We start from the raw sequence: 21,059 nt of genomic DNA on the forward strand, positions 1-21,059 counted from the left end.
AGTTTTGGTGCGCGTCACGAGTATAGAAGGTGCACAGGTATATGATGGAAGATTGTGAAGGCCATTCGCGCCTTCTGATCGTTCTGATGCAGGGTATCTCATCTATAGTCCCCAACATGCATATGCCATAACAACTCCAATATCAAGCCATACTCTGTATGTTCCAATGACGCCGCGCTAATGATTCAAAACTCCCTCGCCGGCTTCGTAGACACCCAATCGCGAAACGGTGTCGCGGCGATATGCAATGCAAACAACCAACGAACAAACAGAGAGGAATTTCTCCCACATACACAAATCCTGCCTTCCTCACATCACCAGACATTCGCGATCCGGCCTGTTCTTGTCCTTATTCTTCCCTTTGTCTAGGACTGTACCAGGCTCCCTACTCTTGCTCCTCCGTCTGTCTTTCTTCTCCTTCTTGCTCTTGCTGCCCGATAGACCTGCTTCTTTCTTCTCTTTGGCTGGAGAGTGGCCCTGTTGATCGTTCTCTACGCTCTTCACTTTTTCAATCACAATGTGAGGTTCGTCGCTGGGAGCTGCTTCAGTCGTAACCAGCTTGTCCTTGCTACCGCGTCCCGTTAGCCTCGATAACGTAAGAGACAAACGAGTCTCGCCGCTTGGACTACCTGGTCGACTTCTGTTGTTCCCAGACAACCATATTCGAGAGCCGCGCCGGGATACGGACAAGAAGCTGCTTTTCTGATCATCTGGTGTTTGCGGTTCAGTTCGGCCACGTAGACTGCCTTCGCCATCCTCGATCGCGGTGCTGCTGCGCCGATTGCTGGACATGCTGGTTCGACTAGCTGGCTCGTCTGTAGAATTGGATTCAGTATGCGGATCTTTGGTGTTGAAGTTGTCGTTCTCTACACCGGCCTCGGCATCCGCGGCTGTTGTAGAGGGCAGGGAAGCCAGCGTTTCTCGTGAAGGGTCGACGGACGGAACTCCTGATTGCGCTTCTGCATATGTGGGCGGATCTCCCCGGGAAGCGAGCTCTTCATCAATAGGCTGCACTTGGTAAAAGAGCAGATACGGTGACTCTTCTCGCAAGGCTGTCTTAATGTCAACTTCAGTCACCCGTTGGGGCGAGAGATCGTCAAAGCGTATCCACTTTTCCAGCTCTTCCTCCGAATCTGATTGCGCGGTGCCAGGTCGTTCGCGAGCGTTGGCACGGACAAGCGCAATATAGTGGCCAGAGTCGACTGATACGCCCCGATGACAGACGACAGACTGGAGGACAAGTTTGAAATTGCCAAACAGCGGACCTTCTTCTTTCATCCGATCATCAGATATGAAGTGAGGTAAACCGATATCAAGCGGAATGTCGATATATGTATTCAGACGCTTTGGAGCGCCGTGCGGCGTCATCGTGTATCTCTTCAGGCATATGCCGAGAACCGGACGCTTCACCGAGAAATGCGCAGCGACTTGAGCATCGGTCTTTGGTACATTGTCGGTATACCAGGGGATGAGACTGAAAAACTGCCAAGCCGGCATGAGAATCTCCTTCTTAAGTAGAGAAGCTGATCGTGGTCGGCCGCTAGAGCTGTTGTCCAGCATGTCTTCGACATGCTTTTTCTCATCAAACTTGCTCGTTTCCTGTGACTGACGTGTATATCGCTGGCTGAAGATACTATCAGCGCGACGGCGGCCTTGCAGATTTGGTCGCGTTGGAGTTAGTGGTGTGCTTGGCTCGTAAGTCATAGGCGTAGAGACGAGAGGGGTCATCGAGCCCTCCATCTCCATTGTCTCTATATGTATTGTCTCATTCTTCTCAGGATCCTTGTCTACGAATTCTTCGTCTTTGGATTTGATGGATGCGATCGTATTTTGCCGTTGCAGGTATCGCTTGACCTCGATTCTGTTGTTGAAATAGGTTTCCAAACAGTCTTCCAATGTGACAATGTGATCGCCCTCTTGTTCTGGAATGGCGACTTCCAGCAGCCGTTCGTTGACGAACTTGTGGTCATCTTCCTTGTCTTCGCGTCCGGTGTGGTATATGTCCATCTTGAGGGTGAGTAGCGGCAGCTCGAGCGCACCAGTGATGAAAGTGAAAGCTTCCGAAGCGTCTTGTTGACGGACCTGTGCAGCATCTTCCCATCCGCACTTGGCAAGCGAATCCTGGAGATGCTTTGTCTACGATGTGCGTTAGCCACGAAGGAGTTGGATGACGAGGTAGGTCGTACCAAATCGACCTTGATGAGCTGGCCACTCCTCAAGAGATTGACCCATAAGCGCAAGACAGCCGCCAATTTCTTCCTTGGCTCATCCTCAAAGTTGTCGTACAACATGGCCTCAAAGCTGTCGAGACGCGCGAACATGGCAAACAGCAGTGCGTCCAGATAGCACGTCACCATGTTCCGGTTTATGGCGCCCAGCATGGTCACGTCAGGACTGAAGTCCTTCAGCTCGCCTTCGAGCGATTCGTTGGCGAGCACTAGAAGATCGTAGGCTTTGTCGATGTCGTTGGGATGCCAGGCGAGGGCATGTTCGGCCTGTTCCTCTCCCATGCTGGTTATGCCGGCGCCTTGTAGGCGTGAAAGGAGCATCTTGACCTGCAGCCGGTTAGCCAGGTTGCATGCAGCCTCGTCCCCCCGCGTACCTTCTTCTCGGACTCATTATTCGCTGGCGGTCTGGGACCTTCGCTCGTGAATATTCTGTAGAGGTCGGGCGAAGCATTGGTGGATTTGGACTGTAGAGACACATAGTCAGAAGAATGCGATGTTGAAGGTGGATCGGCGTTGGGTGTAAGAGAAGAAGCACGGCATGGTAGCTTCTGGTGTAGAAATAGAAGACTATCCTCTACCGATGTTCGCAGTACAAATGGGAGCTTGTGGTACAGCGTCTCGATGCCGGCAGACAAGCGCCGCTGGCAGCTGGGCGAGTCTTCCGGCAGCGCAACGGCGGCAGAGCATAGCAAAGGACTTAGAGAGTTGACAGAAGCGAAAGAGCTCAGGCGTACTTTGGTATGGGCGTGCTTGGACGCGCGCTTCTCATGATGCTTGTCGCGCCGGCTGAGAAAGCGTGACATGCCGTTCATGGTGGTGGACGGTGAAGGCGAGACCCATTCAGTGAAGGGAACGCGGCGGTGGGTAGCGGGGCAGGCAGCGAGCTTGGGTTCGGTGGTGGAGGAAGGTGCAGACGAGCCCTGAGCCCGGTGGTCGGTGGGGAAGCGAGCGGGTGTTTGGGGGCTGGCTGGCGGCCGCTGGGAGTTTGTCGGTGAAAGCGCAATGGTGACGCGCGGTCAAAGAAGCGGCCGACAGACAGTGACCTCAACGCACGACACAAAAAGAAAGACACGAGCACAGCATGTCCCCGATGCCGATCAGCCGCATCGTCGCGAGCTGACGTCCGACCTGGAGCAGTGGCAGGTGCGGACGAGTGGGGTAGCCCTATTGGCTAGCTGCGGACCCTAGAACCGCCCATCCCTGCCGCCCTCGCGTCTCGCGTATAGCGTATTCCGAGGAAAAGTCCGTTCGAGACGCTGTCGCATGCTGTGAGGCCCGTACCCACGACGACGCCGCATCACACACCCATGGCACTGCGCGAGCTGCCATTCCGCACGGCCACGGCCCTCTGCAACAGCACCAGGCCCGCCATCCGCGCGGCTGTCCCCCTGTGCCGCCGCAATGCCTCGTCCGAAGCAGTCCGAGAAATTGAAGACGCATCATCATTCGAGGTCCCGCCGCCATCGCAGGAACTGGCAAAGAACTACGACCCCGTAGCGCGGAGTCGGCTGCGGAGGAGAGGGAACAAGCAGCTGCCGCCAAGCAGGTACGGGCGTTGAAGCATGCACCAGCAGACACAGGCTCATACATACCAGATACCAGTACCGATCCCCCAAATACTACCGCGGCCCTCTCCACCCCCACCAGCCACCTCCCGAGTCGGATCCCTCTTCGCGACTCTTCCAGCCTGGACCCTTCAGCCTGTCCCGTCTCGAGCAAACCTACCAGAGCAAGATCGCGTCCGATCTCCTCACCCTCACATATCAGCACTACCCTCCCGGTTACCGCGCTCCCAAGACGGAGCAAAGACTACGAGAATGGACCGGCGACTCTCCGTACTTCAAGAACCGCCCCCTCAGGCCTCCACGAGGTAAAGGTGAGGTACTCCGGCTGCTTCAAGAGCCCCGCACTTTCCGCAACATTCCCAAGATCACAGGCGTCACAGTCCACTCCATGGTGCCGGAAGCGCAGGAGAACAGCGGGAATCTGCACGTCGCAGGTATGATCCTGCAGGCCATCAGCAATGTACGAGCCGTGTCGCACAAGGCGAGACACAATGTCGTTGGGTGGGGCTTGCGTGCGGGCAGATATGTCTCGGTGACGGCCAAGATGGAGCGGGAAGATGCGGAGCACTTTCTGACAAAACTCATCGATGTGGTCCTGCCAAGGATCAAGGAGTGGAAAGGCGTACCAGGTTCGTCTGGGGACGGACACGGTAACATGAGCTTTGGTCTCACCCCAGACCAACTTGCCCTCTTCCCGGAAATTGAGGTCAACTATGATGCGTGAGTCTGCTGTCCTCTATTAATCTGCGCTCCGACTGACACAGTTCAGATACCCACCAAAGATGATTCCCGGTTGCCACATCACCATCCAAACCGATGCCACCAACAACAAGGATGCACGTCTACTTCTCCAATCCATTGGAATTCCATTCTACGGCAAGCTCAACGACTAAAGGTAGATCTCCGACTATTGTGTATAAACTGTGTAGAACATGTAAGAATTATATACGTCTTACGATACATTGCATTCATCGCATGTATCCATCCTGCATTTAGTTTCTGTCCAGGCAAAGAAAGACTATAGTACACCGCGCAACGAAGAATGAGAATAACATGGACGGTTGTAGATTTGAGCTAGATGAAGCACAAAATAGGACTCTGTCTAACCATCATGTATACCCGCCGCGAATGTCTTACTATTGCGAAACATGCACTGCAACATGGTTGAATGCTGAGGACCGCGGCTTGAAAACATACGTCGCGAGCAACACCATGTTCAGAAGCACAGTACTGGGATACGCAGACCAAGCAGAATGTCCTTATGATTTAAATGTTCGGCCTCTTCATCTCGACATGAGACTGCAACCTATCGGGATGTGCCATCGATAGACGAGTTATTTTCGTGAAGTTGTCGGGCGCGGACGGACCCTGGCACGAGATTTTAGGTTGGCCAAGCTCCCCCGAAGAACTCCCGCCATGTCGCAGCTTCGCTCAGACCGCTAACCACCACTAAACCGACCCGCGATACCCTCCAAAAACCCCAGAGTTGCTTCCGTGACCACCATACCCGTCACGATGCAGGCAATCCGGCAACCCATGCGCTCTGCGCTCTCAAAGGCCGCTACCAGGCAGTATGCGACGGCTTCCTCGCAGTACGCCGAGACGATTAAGAACCTTCGCATCAACGGCGACACCAAGGTCCTGTTCCAGGGCTTCACGGGAAAGCAGGGAACGTGAGTGCGACTGCAATAGCGCGTGGCTGGAAGAGGGGCTAATGCAGGACCAGCTTCCACGCACAACAAGCCATTGAATACGGTATGCGCAACGGACCCGCTGATATAATCCTGTGAGGGGGAGGACTGACAGGGCGACAGGCACAAAGGTTGTTGGAGGCACAAACCCCAAGAAGGCGGGCACCGAGCACCTTGGACTGCCCGTCTTCAAGAACGTAGCAGAGGCCATGAAGGAGACTCAGGCTTCCGCTACTGCCATCTTCGTTCCGTACGCCATACCCCACAGCCGCATACAGACCATGCGATCTAACAGACTTGTAGCCCGCCAGTCGCTGCTGCCAGTATCGAGGAGGCTATCAACGCCGAGGTTCCTCTGATTGTGACGTAGGTGTACACATCAAACTCGGATACTTGGAAACTTACAACCGACAGTATTACTGAGGGTATCCCGCAACACGGTATGAACTACAGACATGGTCAACGAGGCACATATACTGATTGATGCAGACATGGTCCGCATCACAGACATGCTCAAGACACAGAACAAGTCTCGCATGGTCGGTCCCAACTGCCCCGGTATCATCGCTCCCGTACGTTCTTTGCCTACCTCTTCCAGTCGGGGTGTGATGTTAACTTGAATAGGGTCAATGCAAGATTGGTATCATGCCAGGCTTCATCCACAAGCGCGGCCGCGTCGGTATTGTTTCTCGTTCCGGAACCCTCACATACGAAGCCGTCAACCAGACCACCCAAGCCGGCCTTGGCCAGTCACTCGTTGTCGGTATCGGCGGTGACCCCTTCTCCGGAACCAACTTCATCGACTGCCTGAATGTCTTCCTGAAGGACGAGGAGACTGACGGTATCATCATGATTGGTGAGATTGGTGGTTCCGCCGAGGAGGATGCCGCAGACTTCTTGAAGGAGTACAACACTGCCAACAAGCCCGTTGTCAGCTTCATCGCTGGTATCTCTGCACCGCCAGGCAGGAGAATGGGTCACGCTGGTGCCATTGTTAGTGGTGGAAAGGGTGATGCCAACTCCAAGATCACCGCGCTTGAGGCTGCTGGTGTCACTGTTGAGCGCTCCCCCGCCAAGCTAGGATCAACTCTCTACGACCAGTTCGTCAAGCGCGACTTGATATAAGCAGTCATAACGATGTTTCATTGAACTGCTTGAACGTGCCGGCTTGCATATTGCGGCTGCTGCATTAGGTCCATTGTACATTTTAGTCATAAGAGCAATCCATCGTGTGTGCATCTTCAGGCCATATCCTCTCTAATCATGGTTTGGCTTGCTATCAAGGTTCTACTGAGTAATGTGCAGATATCGTGCTGACGTGCATGCAGCCCTCTTTTCACATGCAGATCCTGAACCCTGCTTGGGCGTGACCCAAACTAATCATTTTCGTCGAGTTCCCCGCAAACCTCCGAGCCGCATCCAATTGACTGCACTCTGCAATCGCAAACACAGCAACAGCATGTCGAAAACAAAGACCAAGCGCGCCCGTCGCGAGCTCAAGCGCGAAGGTGAGAAGAAGATCTTCGCGTTCCACAAGAAGAACGCGAAAGCAGCGGCCGACTCCAAACCCACGGCAAAAACTCCAGCGAACAAGAAGCAAAAGATGAGTGCACCAAACGCAGCAGCAGCATCCACACCTGCAACGACGCCCGCCCACGCGCAACCCCCAAAGAAGAAGCACAAAATCCCCTTCGGCGAGTACGACCACATACTCCTCGTCGGCGAAGGCGACTTCAGCTTCACGCGCTCCCTCGCCATAGAACACGGCTGCGCAAACGTAACGGCAACGAGCTACGACGACGAAGAAGACGTCCACAGCAAATACCCTTCCTTTAGAGAAATCCAAACCGAACTCTCCTCCCTCACACCGCCCGTCCCCCTCCACCACGACATCGACGCTACAAAACTTTCCAGCTACAAACACCTACGGTGTAACCGCGACGACGACGATGACAACGACGAAGAAGGCTGGGACACAATCGCCTTCATGTTCCCGCACACAGGCGGTCTATCCACCGACGTAAATCGACAAGTGCGCGCCAACCAAGCCCTCTTGGTATCCTTCTTCAAATCCTGCCTTGACACCTCGAATCCCAAACGGCGGCTACAAATCCTGCGGAACCAGGACGATAACAAGAAAGGCAGCTCGCCCCAGCAACCCATCCGCCCTTTCCTCCGCATGGGCGGCCGGATTATCGTCACGCTGTTCGAAGGCGAACCGTACACGCTGTGGAATATCAGGGATCTGGCGCGCCATGCGGGGTTGAAGGTGGTGGAGAGCTGGCAGTTTGATTGGAGCCAGTATCCGGGGTATCATCATGTGAGGACGCTGGGGGCCATGGAGACGGGGTGGAAGGGCGAGGATAGGGCGGCGCGCATGTTTGTGTTTGAGAAGATCCCGCTCGTGGCGGATAGTGATGAGGAGAAGGAGATGGCGAGGCAGGCAAAGGTGGGCAGGGGCGGGCGGCTGCCGAGTCAGAAAGAGGCGATGAAGAGGGCGTTGGAGGAAGATGAGGAGGAGGATGAAGACGACGACTGAGCTGGAGATGGCGGATACGCGCACGGTTGAGCAATGCCTCCGGCGCGGAACAAGTGCATGCTTGCGGGCGAAACGTAAAGTGGTCATTGAGCTTAGGAACAACACCCAAGGCCTTGAGGTCCTTCCCATCTACACATGAAAGAATCAGGTACGCCGACCTATACCGCGCCGAGCAGATTCCCACACCAAAACACCACGCTATACCGGACTATCATGCAAATGCCGCTAGAAGAAAGAAAGAGAGACAAAACATCACATAACATAAACCTTTCGGACCTCGCTCTCCGGCCACTGCTTGCCGCTCAGTCCTTCTGCCGGATCCCTTACGAATCCCTCTTCCGTGCCAACCTTCTCGTTGAAGACGCGCAGTCTCTCGGAGCCGTAGATGCGATGGTTGGGCAGTACTACGGGACTGTCTTCAACGATACTCTTAGTGTGGAGGGCGTAGGGAACGTTGCGCGCCAGCTCGTTGAGCTCGGTACTGCAGATTGGGCATACGGTTGTGGTAGAGGAAGCGGCGTTTGTGGAGGAGGGTGTGTAGGCGGAATGACAGGCGGGTGTCTTGAGCGCGGAGAGACCGGCGCTCAAGGCGACGTGGAGGAGCGGCCGCGGGGGCAGGGCGTACAGGGTGTGATGAGTCGCGACGAAGCAATCGGCTAGATGCGACCACCGTGATGCCGAGTAGAAAGACTAGAAGGATTGTTAGAGTTATAAAACATCAGCGGTCTGGGGAGACTCACAGCATAAGGCTCCACCTCATCCCACGGCCTATACGCCAACATGCCCGCCGCCCTCCTCATCAATTCGAAATCCCCACTCGTACTCAAATACTTCTTAGCATGCGCCCTCGCTTCCATCAGCTTCGTTTCTCCACCTCCGCCCCCTATGCTGACTCCATGCATACCATCATCTTGTGTCTCCAACCCATCCATACCGCTCAACCCGGCCTCGTGTCCCTGTCTCACCAACTCAATATATTGCTGCAGCCTGAGCTCGAATTCGAGCAGGCTACCCCCCTTCTTGAGTTCTTTGCCATGTTCCTTGCACCACTCAAGCGCCAATGTTGTACTCATGCCTTCCCGTAAACTCTTCTCGATTTTGTGACACGCAACGAATGCATCCACATCCACGAGCTCGGTGATTCCTTTGCTCTTCGCCAGACACGCTGCGCTCTCTGCATACCCCTCTCTTAGCAGGTAATCCACGAGTAACCGGCTTAACCGCGTGCGAGACCACTCGTCGTATTTGACGTCGACGAGACTTTGCATTTCGTACAGGTCTTGCAGATGTTGTAGGCGCGCTTTTGTGGAGCGGTGGATGCGCGCTTCTTCTTCGTGGAGGTTTTCTAGTTTGCGCTTCAGGTTGTGCATCTTGCTTATCATGGTATCAATAGAGACGAGTGTGGCTTCTGGGGAGGCGTTCTTGGAGGCGGCTTTGGTGGCGGCGGTTAGAGAGGTGGTGAGTGCGCTGGACGAGTGTTCGATGACGCGCTGGGCGTTTTTGAAGTTGCGCCGCGAGAGCTCGTAGGGCATGCGCAGGAGTGGTTGGTCCTGTGATTGTGTTAGTAGGTAATACGGTATGTCTGGGTGGCCGGGAACGCTTTACGAGGAGGAGATGCGACTCCGCATTGAGCTTTGTACTTGTGAGCTCCGCCATGGCGGGCAGAGAGCGAGAGGAAGGAAGGAAAAGCTTCGTGTAAGAGTCGCTGTATTCCGGGTTGTCGCGGTTTCAGATAAATACAGCGGGAGCGAAGGTCTCGAAGAGTAATGGTATGAGAGTGGAAAGATGGGAGGCTTGGTGTAGATGCTTAAGCTCCACTATCGCGGTGGAAGCTTGCGGGGGTGCTCGCTCGTCACAGCTCATAGCTCACCAATAGGCACGTGCCGAACATGTACCTACCGATAGCCACATATCCGTTCTACGTAGCCTCAAAACAGCTGTCTGCACATCCTTCTTCTCGATTACACGCATGTCAAACGTCCTCTGTCCACCGGAAGCATCATGTACATACACGCACAAATACATCATCACAACTATGCGCACGACCCTTAGCATCGCAAGCAGCACCCAAAATTTGGAAACAACAATACATGCTTCTATGTGATATCATTCTGATCGTAAGGCAACTCTAAAACTCCTCTAAGACCCAATGCATCATAACGCATAATCCAGATGCCTCTACCCATGCAGAACGACACTGACGCAGGAAGCGATGAGCTGCCGGCCTACTGCAGAGGTATCCTGAAACCTGCTCTAAGGCCATTACTTTTGTTGTACCTGCGTTCCACAGCTCGAAGGACGCATGCAACTTGCGAAACTATCCCCAAAATCCGCTTAGAGAGCACCAGTCGACGCCATCTTCTTGCGGAGATGGTCCTTGTACTCGCCAATGGTTCCGTCCCACCTGCGGACGGTCTTGTGCTCGCACACCATAATGTCCTTCGCGATCTTGTCAAGCAATCTATCCATTGTTAGCAGGCTGATCAAGTAGGAGAGTAAGATTGAACATACCGGAAGTCGTGGGAAACAACAACGACACCACCGCTGAAGGCGTTGATGGCATCCGCCAAACTGTCAATAGTAGGGATATCCAGACCGTTGGTAGGCTCGTCAAGCAACAACATGTTGGGTCCCTCAATAGCGAGCAGAGCGAAGACGATACGGGACTTTTGACCATCGGACAGAGTGGCCATCTTCGATGTCTGTGCCTCGCCAGTCATACCGTAGCGACCGAGCTGTTGGCGCCAGTATTGAAGATCCTGGCTGATGTGGTGGAACTTATCACGGACGAAGTCAAGGGCAGACTTGGTGAGGTCAAGCTGTTCAGCAGAGTGCTGGCTGTACACACCGAGCTTCAAGTGAGTGTGGCGCGACACAACACCGGATGTGGGGCTGAGCTTTCCGGTGAAGATGTTGAGAAGGGTGGACTTTCCAACACCGTTGGGTCCGACAAGAGCTGTTCGAGAGTCCATGTCGACACCGAAGTCCAGGTTCTCGTACAGGTTGTCCTTTGCATCTCCAGAGTAAGAGAAGGTAACGTCGTCAAGCGACAGCACAGGTGGGGGCAGCTTTTCGACGTCGGCAAAACGGAAAGTGAAGACACGGTCAACAGCAACGGGCTCGATCAGACCATCGGCCTCCATCTTGTCCAGAATCTTCTGGCGAGACTTGGCTTGCCTGACCAAGTTGGCGTAAGTACCAGCGGAAGCAATGAACTTCTTGATGTGCTTGATCTCGTCTTGCTGCTTCTCGTAGGCCTTGGTCTGGTTGACCTCCTGCTCGGTACGTGTCTTGTGGTATGTGTCGTAGTTACCTCCGTAGTAGAGGAGCTTCTTCTGACGCATGTCGATCATGTTTGTGCAGACACCGTTCAAGAAGTCCATGGAGTGGGACACGAGAACCAGGGTGCGCTCCCACTTCTTCATGTACTCCTCGAGCCACACACAGGCCTCCAAGTCCAAATGGGCAGTGGGGTCGTCGAGCAGCAGCAGGGCGGGCTTGACGAACAGCGCCTTGGCGAGCGCAACACGCATACGCCATCCACCGGACATGTCCTTTGTCTTCTTGTTGATGGTGACCTTGTTGAAACCGAGACCGGTAAGAATGAGGGATGCGCGGGTGTGGAAGGTGGACGGGTCCATGTCTTCTTGACGCTGGTATAGTGTTAGTGGTGTGCCGCACTTTGATGTGGCGTGTACATACCTCGTAGATGTCGTCAAGGAGGGGGCTCTCGGGGCCGTCCTTCTCAAGGATATCCTCAGCCAGCTTCTCGAGACGGGCCAGCTCGTTCTCAGCCTCGCGCACAACCCACTCCAGGGCACCCAGCTCAGTCTTGGGGGCACCCATGTTCAGCAGGTAGATGTCGATGTGCTCTGGGAAGGGGAACTCGCGCTTGTCGATGGCCTTGAGCAGGGTCGTCTTTCCGCAACCGTTCTCACCCAGCAGACCGTATCGGCGGCCGTAGTTGATCTCGAGAGTGGAGTCGTTGAAAAGGACCTTTCCGTGGAACACGAGCGATGCAGAGATGATCTTGACATCGCGCGACTGCTCGAGCGAGGCAAGCACACCGGTGGTGACGCGGTCGGACAGACCGTGCTTGTCCTCCTGCATGGTCAGCTTCTTGACCTCCTCGTTCAGCTCGAGGTCCTCGGCCTCGTCGCCGTTCTCAGAGTTGGCCTTGGAGGCATTCTTGGAGTTGGCCTTGGACGACAACTTGGACGTGGCCGTCTTCTTGGGCTTCGCATCGCCGTCGGCGGCGCGCTTCGCCTGGCGGGCAGCTTTTGAGGCGGAGACCATGGTGTCTTAGTGGTTTATGGGTGAAGACTCTGGGGTGGTGGAGGGAGGAGGAAATTTCGTAGGGTTGGGATCAACGTCAATCTGTGCCCCGCTAAGTCTCTTATCGATAGGTGTCGATACCCAAAGGTTTCAGTTTCGCGTCCTGTTCAAAGCGCGACACTCGGATGTGAAAACGAGTGGAGTGATGAAGCACTGGAAGTGGTGCAGAAAGAGAGGATTTGAGAGTAAGAAACGGCCAGGGCTGGTCAAACAATGCGACCCTGTGAATCAATTTTCTTACTTGTGGCGAAGGCTGCGCACGGCCAATGAGCGCTCCCCCACCATCATCATAGGGCAAGTAAGGCGCTCAACGCTCGAGGCTGACACCGCTACATGCATCTTTCGTTAGGATACTAAGTCACCAGACAGGTAGCTAGGTCCAGATCCGGGCGAAGCAAACAGTGACTTCGTATGTATTCTGTACGAATATGTTTTCTATGTCTCCAGAAGTCCCGCCATGTGCCCCTCAACGGGAAAGTACGCCATGCGCATCTTTCTATGTATATTTAGGTATGCGATGAACATGTGCTGCTCAGATCCCGTTTTGGTTCAAAGTTACGAAACGATGAAGAGTATCGTTAGTATTAGGCATCACCTGTGTGGTTGTTGAGCATTGTGGATACCCCACGAGAGAGCGATGATCGTCATAGTTCTTATCTTCACCAGCCTCAACAGCGATAAGCGCCGTCTATATACCGTGACTGCTCCCGCTGTTGCTCGGCACCATAGTGAACTCAGCACTGCTCCTTTCGCTATCCGCTTCTTCCTTTTCTGAATCTACCGTTTTTATCTCCTCGTCAACCCTCTCTCGTAATTTTCCTCGTAACTTTTCCAGTACTCTCGTCTCTTCCGCATTCAAGTTCAAATCGTCTGGCAACGTAATCCGGGCGCCGTTGATCTCAATCCTGTGCCTTTCGCAGTCATAGTGTTGCTCATCTGCACTCTTCTTTCGTTTTAAACCGCCCGTCGCATCTGGCACCACCTCTTCATCCCCAATCTTCACTTTCTGCAGATCCAAAGGGGTCCACCAGTATATCGGGAACTGCCTCTGGATGTTGTTGATGACCAGCCCAACTGCAATCATAAGAGTAGTGCCCCACAGAACGAGTCCGACGAAGTACCAGCCCATGGCTGTGATGACAGGGTCTGTTGCTGCAAGCACCGCGGATGCGCCGCCCGGTGGATGCACAGTATTGGTCAAGAGCATGACGGCAGATGCGCAACCGCATGCTATAGCGCCTGCAATCCATCGTATCGAATCGAATTCCGAGTGATATTGGAACAATTTCGATATGCCGACGCCGATGAGTGCAGATATTCCATGGCCGAGGAGAGCATTGCGCGGTTGACCGAGTGGCGAGCGTATAGAGTTGTACTCAAGAATCGCAGAGGCACCCTGGATCACCGGTCAGCACAACAGATCACGCTCGTACCAGCAACAAGTAACGTACAAATGAAGCGATCAACGCTGGCGGCTGATGCCATTGTATGCTGTCCGTATTGTTGAAGACTGCCGCTACGACCGCCAGACCGCAGAACGCGCCCAACAACGACCAGAACGCTCCAAGTATGTTCCCAACATCTTGACGCGTCTCCCTTCTATACCCAAGGAACCTCGACACCGGCGTCGGAAGCTTGTGCAGCGGTGAAGGAGGAATGATGCGATTGAGGTAGCGATCGATATCAAGGTCCCATTCCCTGGCTGCAGAGAACACACTCATACTGACCAATGTAAACACAAAACAAACAAAACCTTTCCATGCGAATGGATAAGTAAAACAGAAAGCAGATCAACAGCTCAAAGAGATTAAAGTTCAATGGCCCCGGGAGCGGACCGTCAAAAGCACGAACGTGCAACCAAAGTCCCTCATCGCGCAATTTATTCCCGGATCCAGCTGTCAAACAACGGTACTTTGTCCGCTCCTGCACCATTCGAATGCGCAAATATGCCCATTTACTCTGACGTTGACCTTGCACATGCGCGACGATCTGAGTAAAGGTCCACGCGCAGCAAGTTGGGCTTTACGTAAAATTACGTACCACAAATACAGCTGCAACATGGCTTTGTGAACATCTCCTCGGTTCCGCGGATGCGATTCTGAGTATTGGAATTAGGGCACTGAGATGTTTTTGAGTGAAGGAAGTTTATTGTAGGTAGCTAAATGATCGCTGGAGCGATGGGATCACAGTCAAAGGGTAAACCTTACCCGCAGCCTTCTACCCACCATTGACAATAAAAGGTAATGGGTTGCAATAATTTACACACCTGCCATATCCATCGAGGTGCGCAAGCTATCGCGGTGTATGAGATTGTACTCCTTACCGTACCTGCAAGCCCCCGTGGCAGTTGGACGAGCTGTGGCATCCCTGCCATTACTACGCTAGACAGCAGCTTACATGGATCTCACCTGAGTGCAAGGACAGCACACACGACTAGGAGAAGGCTGTTAATCAGAAACTGTGAAATTCACAAGTAGGAAAATGCATTCATTAGACAGCGTACTATACTGTGATGTAAACGGGTATAACACTCTTTGAAAAGGTATCGAAAGGTACCGAGGCGTTATGCATCGTTCCGATCGTTGAACTGCGCTCCATGTTTGTAACGCCTGTGGTAAAACAAAAAAGTGTTTACCCTAGATCGATCGGTCCCATGCGTCGCTGACCGACAAACGCCTCATGAATAATGCGACAACCCGAAACCCATGTCATCTATACTCCTGTGAAGACGTGAAACTGCTCCTGCGACTAGGTACCGCGGAACAGGAACTGCAAATCCTCAGGGCTGAGGCGGTCCATGGCGACTTTGTCGTTGTTCACGGTACCAGCAATCATAGCGGCCTTCTTCTCCTGTAACGCAACCATACGCGACTCTACACTGTCCTCGATACAAAGGCGAGTGATCACACAAGGACGACGTTGACCGATACGATGGCATCGGTCGGCAGACTGCCACTCAGCTGCTGGGTTCCACCACCTGCGTCTCGTTAGCGTTCTGTGGGAAAATGTGGCAAAGACTATTACTTACGGGTCAACAATGAACACCCTGGATGCTTCAGTAAGGTTGAGAGCGACGCCACCAGCCTTGAGGGAGACGAGGAAGACCTCAACATCCGGGTTGGTCATGAAGTGATCGATGCTCTTCTGGCGCTGTGCAGGAGTCATGCTGCCATCTAACATGACGGTATTGAAACCGGCACGACGCAGACGCCACTCAATGAGCTGCAACATCGACGTGAACTGACTGAAGACGATGGACTTGAGTGTCTGCTTCTTGCTCCGAAGCTTGTAGAGATCGTATACCAACATCTCAATCTTGGTGGAAGAAGTCCAATTCTCCATCTTGATGCGGTTGATGATCGACGTCTTCTTGACTGAGTCCTCGTCTTGCTCAAGCTCTGGCTGTTCGAAGTCGATGGACAGGGCGATGTGGCAGCGAGGACAGTCTGCGTCCGTGCCAGAGGCTTCGCATGTATCCATGAAGTCCTTGATGCAAGCGCGACAGAACTCGTGACGGCAGTGAGAACGTACCGCGTCCTCGGCGGGTTCGTCGCAGATATTGCACACGTAGACGTTACCAGCACCTTCGGCCGCATTCTTCTTTAGCAAAAGATCGGGATGGTTGGCGACCTGTCGCATCTGCATGATAAGACCGAAGATGTTGGCGTAGTTGTTGAGCATGACACCCTGCGCAACGTAAGTATCGAACTTGCGAGCGGAGTTCGACATGATCGACGTTGAGAAGTCGCGCTCCACCTCACTGAAGAACTCTTGGTGGATGATGATGTCTTTCATCGGCAACTCCATGGAGTTCGTATGATCGCGCTTCATACGTCGTAGCATGATGCGAGCAGTGATCAAATGAAGCTTTGTCAGGGCCTCCTCGCGGAGCTTATGGTCATCGCCAGTGATTGGGTTGAGCAGCTCTTGGTTGAACACCGAGATGTGCTCAGAGGCACCGTGGTTGCAGGCAACACACATGTGGTCGTCGTCGGTGGCCCAATGCAGCTTCTCGCACTTGCAGGAACGGCAGAAATAGTCCGCGAATGGACGAACTTCCAAGAAACGAAGAAGTGAGAAGAACTCTCCGATGCGGTTCTGAACTGGCGTGCCGGACAGGCACCACTTGTAGTCACCAGTAAGCGCAAAGCAAGCCTTAGCTACACCGGTGTTGCGAGACTTGATACTGTGCGCTTCGTCCAGGATAAGGCGGTGATAGTGTATGGCGTGGAGTGGTGATGCCTCCTTGATGATGTCCTCACCGCGAGACCATCCTTTGGTTTCCTTGCGATGCAGCGATTCCAGAGAGTTGTACGAAACCATGATTACGTCGTAGGACTTGAGCTCCTTGATCGACATCTTCTTGCACTTGGCGTTCGTGCCGTGGTATACCAGAACCTTGAGCTTGTTGTTTGTGTACTCGCGGATCTCGTTGGACCATTGCATCAGAGCAACTGGCGGGACACATACGAGCGTCGGCTGCTTTGCAGGGTAATCGGACATGATCAGGGAGACAGCCTGGATAGTCTTGCCCATACCCATCTCATCTCCGAGCAGCCCACCCTTGTAGTGAGTCTTCTCCTGCCGAATCATCCAGCTAAGACCCTCGAGTTGAAATGGCTTCAATCGTCGGGTAATAGACTCTGGTTGCTCTGCCTGCTGAACCTCCAGGACGGGGATGTCCTCCAGAGTCTTCCACATAGTCTTCAGCTTTGGATGCTGTTGCTCTGCTCGTTCACGGTTCATGGCCCGCTTCCGCTCCCACTTGTCCGCGATGTGCGCATACCTCGCCCGACGATCAGTCGCTTCGTCTTTGTCGCCGCGGGTGAGCTTCTTCTTCCGGCCTCCAGATGCTTTCGGTTGGCGCGCCGCAGCAATCTTCTTCAGACGGTCACTTGTCGTCATCAAAGGTTCTTCATCGCTGTCGCTAGCCATTGGTGTCTCGACATCGTTAAGCAAAGACTCGGCGTCATCCACATCATCAGGACGAAACTCGCCCCCGTCAGACTCCTCGTCATCGAGAAAGTCCTCTTCCTTGAACGTTGCCTTCTTCGCACTAGAGCGTGCAGGACGACCACGCTTTGCTGAAGACTGAGCCTTGGCCTTGCCTTTGCCCTTGCCTTTGTAAGATGGTGCTGACGACAGAACAGCTGTCATTGAATCTGCGTCGTCATCGCTGAAAATCTCTTCGGCCTTGGCTTTGCCCTTGCCCTTGCCAATGTATGAGGGTGCTTTCTTGCGACGCGAAGGCGCGACGGGCTCATCCTCGGATAGCATATCCTCATCCTCCTCGTCCTCCTCGTCCTTGATCTTCTGGCGCTTGCTGTGTGGCGCATCCATTTCGTCCTCCAACTGCATTTGTAAAGCGATCTCAGCGTCCATGTCGAGCGCCCAGTTATCTGATTCAGAGCCAGAGTCTAATACGACGGTGCGAGATCGTTTGGATGAGGTGCTCTGCGAAGGCGTCGTAGCGTTGTTCAGCCGACTACGGGCGGGCTTCTTGCCACGACTGACTGACGCAGCTGGCGTGGTCGAGATGCTGGTTCCTTGTGTTTCGTAGTCCGAGTTCTCCAGGGAAGGTGAGGCGGTTGAACTCTCTTGTCCTGCTTGTTGCGCGTTGAGCCCTGCTAGCCGTCCGCGAGTGGCGGGCGCCTTCTTGGACTTCATGGCGGGAACTCTAACTTCTTTCAACACGCGGCGGGCGCTGGCGGATGATTGGGGCACCTCGGGCTCGATGGTTTCGCTCTCGTGGTCGGAAGAGTCGGGGATGAAAGATCGAGAGGTACGAGGGCGCTTCTGTTTGTGGCGACTATCAGCCACGGAGGAGTCTTCCAGGGCTGTAATCGCGTTAGCGCAAGAGTAATGCACGATATTCACTTGCTAAGCAAAAGTGAGAGCCAAAGTCAGCCTGTACATACCAGTTGTCGGCGCTGGGGAAGGTGCGGTGGCGACGTCATTCGCGACACCAGTCGACTTGCGGGTTGATCGCCGGGGCGCCATTATGATGAATTGGTGAAAGGAAAAGCAAGTGAAAATACGACAGAGATCGAGGAGCGCGCAGCGAACACTGATGAACGGATTGAAAGAGAGACTGTAACTCGACGGAGGGGTGAGATGATTAGAAGCACTAATTGTCGAAGGGTAGATACCCCTGGCCCTTTTGCGCCGATAGCCCGTCGCGCGTTCACGCCTCAGGTGGCAAATTCAGGGACAAGGTCGCAGAAAAGCAAGGATTGCAGGGCTTCGTGGAGACAAGTGCGCAAACGGCGTCTGCTGTACAACACTGTCTCGGAAATGTACAACAATCACTGCAAGCTTGTCATGCAGGTGCGATGTGGGTGGGGAAGACGCGTCGCGTGCTGAAGACGGTAGCACGTGATTGATTCCAGGCTGCCATCTCATCCGTTTACGGACTAGCGCTGAATGTCCCGCTGCAAGTCCGAAGACGCACTGGTAAAGCAAGAAGATCTGCTATACTTTCAATGAAGGGTTTCGACTAATCAATAACGCCATGTTCACTTCAGAAGATCTCTCCACGCATGCCCGGATCGCGCGCGAGCCATCTGGTGTCGCCAAAGAACATGACCCCGACGCTACACCTATCGCAACGTTCCTTCGTTTCATGGATCTTCCCAAAGACATCCGGTTCCTGATCTATGAACACCTACTCAATCGGCGCATCAAGCCTTTATCTTTCCCGGAAATGGGGATTGCCTATGAGGTGGTCACAATAGATCCGGCAGTCGCCCAAGCGTCACGCCAGCTTAGGGACGAAGCACGAGTGGCGACGCGCCAACAGCGTCTTGGTGGACCGCTTGTAATCTACGTTATCAAATCATTCAACCATGTGGGAGATATTTCTCGCACACTATCCATGGCTTACGACTCTGATCAACAACATATATTACAAGAGCGCATTAATGCAGCTGCATTCGAGCACGCAGATGTGTCCGACTCGGTTTTAAAAAGCCCCATCAGATTGCTCCATCAATTCTTTTTCTACTCTCGTACAAGAAAATACTTCTTCGGTCGTGAGCGGAAACGGGGGATGTTACTCACTCGGAGTTACTTCGAATTCGCTGTGAGGAAGCTACGGCACAATGCTCACGTAGAATACCGGTTCTTGATAGGGGCAAACAACCTTGCACTTATGAGTTCTGGTAGCGATCGAGCAGAGCCCATGAACAAGGCTGTATCCAGGCAAGGAAACACACGATGCAATTTTGTCCTAGTCCCCGACAGTCACGCTACGCAAGATTCTCTCATACAAATAGAACTGTCTCCGGCTGGCGATTGTGTGCCCACGGAATTGGCCACACCTTTAGAACTCGCCTATATGCGGACCATGATATCCCAACTCGGAAGAGGCCGACCAGAACAATCAGGGCTGCGGTAATGATTCAAGGTTGCGATTATGTACTACCATCCATCGTCAGTGGGAACAATGGTGTTCGGGATCAATTACAGGACACACGGACCAAACCCCAGATCCGCGTTGCTAATTGGCGAGTGGCAACAGAGCAGAACCTCGACGCATGGCGGGAAACTCATAAGGTTGCTTGTATCTGATCACTAGGATGGCAGCCAAACAGGGCGCTGAAGAACAGGAACTGCTATCATGGCTGCACGCCGAGACCGTTCGCAGAATTTATGGGATATTCACATAGTGGGGACGGAGAAGAGTTGTTCATCAAGCCCAGCGTTGGATGTGACCAGTATCAAAAGATTGGTTAACACTATGAATCCACAACTCAGCATTCTATGCGATCGCTACAAAGGCATTCAGAGTTCCCAGGTTTCACAGTTTTCAGACTGGAGACCTAGCGCGTGCGAATGCAGCTATACCTCCTCTTACTCAGACTTGCATCAGGTCATAAAGCCAAGATCCAGCCGTGGTCAAAACGGGACAAGATAACCCATATCATCACGAAGACTATGTCCAAAGCTCTCAGTAGTAGTTGTGGTAGGTGTGGCAGTCGTGGTTGTCGTGGTTGTCGTGGTAGTCATCGTAGTTGTAGAAACGACCGGTTCGCCAAACGTCGAGTTCCTGCTCTGTCATGGCCTCCGATTGCAGCTTAATGTTCTTCGCATCAATAGCACTCTCTCCATATATTATCCCTATCTCAGCCCGTGACGGAATAGCATCGGGTGGCGGTGTAGCCGTAAAGATCACAGTCACCTCAAATGAACGAACGTCTTCCGGGTGAGTATTGGCTCTTCCCGTGAGTAAGTAGCGCAAATCCCTGTCGCCTTTTACTTTCCCGTTTGGGAACAGAACTCTTAACTGAAAGTGTGTCTCTTTGCGCATTCTTAGCACACAGAGACGATAGACTTTCTGGAGCGTTGTATCGTCGAATTCAGTAAGTGGGGACGTCTTACTTTCGCAACGCGTTTGATCGATACTCTGAACACGCATCCTCAGTTGACGGGTCGGTATCATCTGCGTAAACTTGGAGAGTTCGACAGGCATGCCGGCGTCGCCATGGTTCTCTTTGGACAGCGTATCCAAGTGATGACCCGAGGTGAGAGCTTCTAGAAAGCGCAGTGCAAACGTGCCATGTCCCTCCACGGCGACAAGCGTGATAGGTTGCCCTGGGAAGCCGTTGCGGAAGTAGGCTCTGATCTCGTCGCACAGAAGGCGGTTGACTAATAATAGTGCTGTGGAAGGCCTCAATTTGGTATACCAGAGGCAACGGTGGTC

The 21,059-nt window shown here is 53.5% G+C and overlaps 9 protein-coding genes across 9 annotated transcripts; 3 read left to right on the forward strand and 6 right to left on the reverse strand.

Moving 5' to 3' along the window:
• Window positions 1-309: 309 nt before the first annotated feature.
• On the reverse strand, window positions 310-3,040 carry J4E79_006104 (uncharacterized protein; the record flags this gene model as incomplete). The annotated part of the gene is made up of 3 exons (XM_049354978.1): window positions 310-2,136; window positions 2,187-2,555; window positions 2,603-3,040. 3 exons carry the CDS (start codon window positions 3,038-3,040, stop codon window positions 310-312), a joined length of 2,634 nt encoding a protein of 877 aa, XP_049210374.1.
• A 495-nt stretch (window positions 3,041-3,535) lies between these two features.
• On the forward strand, window positions 3,536-4,686 carry J4E79_006105 (uncharacterized protein; the record flags this gene model as incomplete). Its single annotated transcript, XM_049354979.1, has 3 exons — window positions 3,536-3,774; window positions 3,824-4,513; window positions 4,563-4,686. The coding sequence occupies 3 exons, from the start codon at window positions 3,536-3,538 to the stop codon at window positions 4,684-4,686; spliced, it is 1,053 nt and encodes a 350-aa protein (XP_049210375.1).
• A 622-nt stretch (window positions 4,687-5,308) lies between these two features.
• Window positions 5,309-6,609, forward strand: TCA8 (Succinate--CoA ligase [ADP-forming] subunit alpha, mitochondrial; the record flags this gene model as incomplete). Its single annotated transcript, XM_049354980.1, has 7 exons — window positions 5,309-5,466; window positions 5,520-5,548; window positions 5,608-5,734; window positions 5,788-5,850; window positions 5,899-5,924; window positions 5,974-6,056; window positions 6,109-6,609. 7 exons carry the CDS (start codon window positions 5,309-5,311, stop codon window positions 6,607-6,609), a joined length of 987 nt encoding a protein of 328 aa, XP_049210376.1.
• A 334-nt stretch (window positions 6,610-6,943) lies between these two features.
• On the forward strand, window positions 6,944-8,023 carry J4E79_006107 (uncharacterized protein; the record flags this gene model as incomplete). The annotated part of the gene is made up of 1 exon (XM_049354981.1): window positions 6,944-8,023. One exon carries the CDS (start codon window positions 6,944-6,946, stop codon window positions 8,021-8,023), a length of 1,080 nt encoding a protein of 359 aa, XP_049210377.1.
• A 252-nt stretch (window positions 8,024-8,275) lies between these two features.
• Window positions 8,276-9,679, reverse strand: FYV10 (GID complex subunit containing RING finger motif; the record flags this gene model as incomplete). The annotated part of the gene is made up of 3 exons (XM_049354982.1): window positions 8,276-8,713; window positions 8,764-9,573; window positions 9,629-9,679. 3 exons carry the CDS (start codon window positions 9,677-9,679, stop codon window positions 8,276-8,278), a joined length of 1,299 nt encoding a protein of 432 aa, XP_049210378.1.
• A 678-nt stretch (window positions 9,680-10,357) lies between these two features.
• On the reverse strand, window positions 10,358-12,319 carry ARB1 (ABC transporter ATP-binding protein arb1; the record flags this gene model as incomplete). Its single annotated transcript, XM_049354983.1, has 3 exons — window positions 10,358-10,484; window positions 10,535-11,676; window positions 11,726-12,319. The coding sequence occupies 3 exons, from the start codon at window positions 12,317-12,319 to the stop codon at window positions 10,358-10,360; spliced, it is 1,863 nt and encodes a 620-aa protein (XP_049210379.1).
• A 727-nt stretch (window positions 12,320-13,046) lies between these two features.
• J4E79_006110 (uncharacterized protein) lies at window positions 13,047-14,079 on the reverse strand (the record flags this gene model as incomplete). Its single annotated transcript, XM_049354984.1, has 2 exons — window positions 13,047-13,754; window positions 13,810-14,079. 2 exons carry the CDS (start codon window positions 14,077-14,079, stop codon window positions 13,047-13,049), a joined length of 978 nt encoding a protein of 325 aa, XP_049210380.1.
• Window positions 14,080-15,106: 1,027 nt separating this feature from the next.
• Window positions 15,107-18,358, reverse strand: J4E79_006111 (uncharacterized protein; the record flags this gene model as incomplete). The annotated part of the gene is made up of 3 exons (XM_049354985.1): window positions 15,107-15,335; window positions 15,387-18,195; window positions 18,277-18,358. 3 exons carry the CDS (start codon window positions 18,356-18,358, stop codon window positions 15,107-15,109), a joined length of 3,120 nt encoding a protein of 1,039 aa, XP_049210381.1.
• Window positions 18,359-20,306: 1,948 nt separating this feature from the next.
• On the reverse strand, window positions 20,307-20,828 carry J4E79_006112 (uncharacterized protein; the record flags this gene model as incomplete). Its single annotated transcript, XM_049354986.1, has 1 exon — window positions 20,307-20,828. The coding sequence occupies one exon, from the start codon at window positions 20,826-20,828 to the stop codon at window positions 20,307-20,309; it is 522 nt and encodes a 173-aa protein (XP_049210382.1).
• Window positions 20,829-21,059: the final 231 nt, after the last annotated feature.

This window comes from Alternaria viburni (genome assembly GCF_023758015.1).
Source record: "Alternaria viburni strain BMP 2772 chromosome Unknown scaffold_12, whole genome shotgun sequence".
NCBI lineage: Eukaryota > Fungi > Ascomycota > Dothideomycetes > Pleosporales > Pleosporaceae > Alternaria > Alternaria viburni.